This window comes from Ixodes scapularis, unplaced genomic scaffold (assembly GCF_016920785.2).
Source record: "Ixodes scapularis isolate PalLabHiFi unplaced genomic scaffold, ASM1692078v2 PGA_scaffold7__128_contigs__length_106722199, whole genome shotgun sequence".
NCBI classification, from domain to species: domain Eukaryota; kingdom Metazoa; phylum Arthropoda; class Arachnida; order Ixodida; family Ixodidae; genus Ixodes; species Ixodes scapularis.
Window position 1 is genome coordinate 105,147,170 of NW_024609882.1, and position 2,570 is coordinate 105,149,739.

At 62.6% G+C, this 2,570-nt stretch overlaps 1 protein-coding gene across 1 annotated transcript; it reads right to left on the bottom strand.

The window, feature by feature from the left end:
* Positions 1 to 638: 638 nt before the first annotated feature.
* On the bottom strand, positions 639 to 1,496 carry LOC115314973 (the record flags this gene model as incomplete). Its single annotated transcript, XM_029974068.3, has 1 exon — positions 639 to 1,496. A coding segment is annotated over one exon (858 nt), but the record flags the coding sequence as incomplete, so codon positions are not given.
* Positions 1,497 to 2,570: the final 1,074 nt, after the last annotated feature.

The window sequence follows — 2,570 nt, forward strand, 5'->3', positions numbered from 1 at the left end:
CTAACGATCGCCTTTGTTCGGCCGGCCCGTCGAAAGAAGCCACGATCTGTTCAACGTTATGTGGTACGGCCCGCGCAGCTAACACCTGCTCCTCGCGCAGCCTAGCGAGCGAACATTCCGATCCCTTCCCCAAACTAGGTGGGGCTACAAAGGGAATGAGAGGGGTCAGCGGGTTGTAGTGGTACCCGTTATTCTTTAGGTCTAGAATGATCCCTTCTGGGCAAACGAAGTCCTGTCCCAAAATAACTGGGATTGACATGCGCGGCAGGTAAACAAAGCGCTGCCTCCTTCGCTTGCCGTCGAGGCCGAGGTGAAGGCGAACTGCGCATTGCGCCTCGGCCGATCCCGCCGCTAAACGCAACGGAGTTGCAACTTCGCGCATGCACAGGTTTCTTTTGCGGCAGTTCGTGTACACGGAGTCTCCGATGAGAGAGAGGGTTGAGCCGGTGTCGACTAATGCTAGATAATCTTTACCACCGATCTCTACCCGCACGTACGGACCCCTTTCAGGTGTCGAGTCCTGAGCCCGACATGCCGACGGCGCGAACGCTACCCGATCGCTCCCCGCGACTTCTGCCCCGTCGGCGAACTGACCCGGGGCCTCGGCAGCGGCCGGCAACCTTATTCGGGCAACCCGATTACTGGCGCCGGCCCCGCGCGTTTTCCGAGTATCCGGATTCGGCCGCTGCCCACGTGCATTGCCGCCTGATGTGCCCAGGCTGGTGGCACCTGAAGCACCTGACTTGGGCGCGGTCGTCGCGTGCTACAGTTGATCTGTCGCTAACGGCACGCGGCGCGCCGCCTCGCCGAGCGCTGTTGTCGCTGCCGCGAGCGTCGTAACGCGTCACGTCTCCGCGGTACTCGACCGCGCCGCCCCCCCTACGGGGTTGCGCCCCGGCTGAGTTTGCGCTGGCTACCCTGCGCCTTTGCTCGAAGCCGAATGGGTCGAGGGCCCGAGGTGGAATGGCTCCGCCATTCCCGCGATCCGCGACGGCCACGTACGCCATCTGCGACTTGACGTAACCGTCCGCGGCGCGTCTTGTCCACGCGCAACCCGGCTCCAAGGACTCCTCGGCTCTTGGAGGGGGCCGATACTGCAGCTCAGCGAGCAAGCCCGCTTGAACCGTGCGCGCCTCTCTCGCCAGTGCTTCGAGGTCTACGAAATCGCGTCCTCGAAGATACGCCTTAAATCTGGGGTGGCACTGGCGGATCGCCCTCGCTACTTTCTCCGCGTTAAGCGCGGAGGGTTCGGCCCGCGAGTAGAGCTCCTGGAGTGCACGGACGTACTCCACGAGGCTCTCATCCGGGTGCTGAGTGCGGCTTGCCAGATCGTCGCGAATCCGCATCTCGTAGTCGGGAGGAAGGAATTCCTCCCGAAACCGCGCCCGGAAGTCCGCCATTGATTGGAACGGCGTTTGCAGCCGTCTCCAACGCGCGGCGTCGCCCGTCAGTGCAATCGGCACGATCTGCAGCAGGGCTGTTGCGTCCGATGCCCCCAAAGCGGTTACGTACGCGTCTAAATCCTGCAGGAAATCGTGCACCGATTTCCCGTCGGAGTACCCCGAGTACGTCGGCGTAGGCACGCTCAACCGCGGGCGGGGTATCGGCAAAGGCGCGGCACTCGCGACGCTTGGGGCTGTCCCCATCTGCCGCGACATCGCGTCCATCATCCGCGTCATTGCGCGCATCAGTTCACCGGCGTCTAGCACGCCTTCCGTCGCTGGTGAAGCTGGGGGCGAAGTCCCAGTCTCCGGGGGCGCGCGTGAGCCCGAGTCTCCGCTAATCGGAGCAGCCCCCCCGCTATCTCGCCCAGGCTCGTCCTCCGACAAACCGTCCTTACTCGCGCCGGTGGTCGACCTGGTGTCGACCATTGTCACTTTCTACCAACTCGAACACAATTCGCAAAATTCGAGCACGCTAACCTCCAAAATTCACGAAAACGCAAAGTGCGCGACCTCTCAGGGAGGAGCGAAAGCAACGGCCAACCGATCGGGCTCCCACGTGGGCGCCAGATTATGTGGGTCGCTACCTGATCGACGCCCGATTGGGACGTGCCTCGCTCGCTCCCCAAGAAGTCACCCACACAGTGCGTGTTCAAAAGAGTTTACTCAAACTCACGTCGTTGAAGAGCCGCTCGTCGCTGTCGTCCCAATGACCTCCCTGACCGGTCCCTTTCGAAGTCGGCAGCCCAAGACCCCTTCCTTTGTCTCCGTTCCCCTTTTAAGACCTTCCCAAGTCCTTGTCCCGCCGACCGTCCAATCGGGAACCTTGCCGCGAGCCGACCCTCCGACGTCAGCGCTGGGTGAGGGGGCGCTTGCCCCGTTCCTCCCGGAGAGCTCGGACGTTCCGCGACAGGACGGCGACGGAAAACGGGAAGGTCACGGGGAACGAAGGAGCGCCCGACAGTACGGCGGCGGAGACCGGCGAGGTCACGGAGCGCGGAGGAGCCAGGGAGAGGGTCCCCACAAGGTTAGCTGTTGCAGAGCCAAGCTCCACCTGAAGGGTAGAGCATCCTTTGCCGACATTGGAATCAACCATGTCAGGGGGCAATTGTCAGTGATGAAGACAAA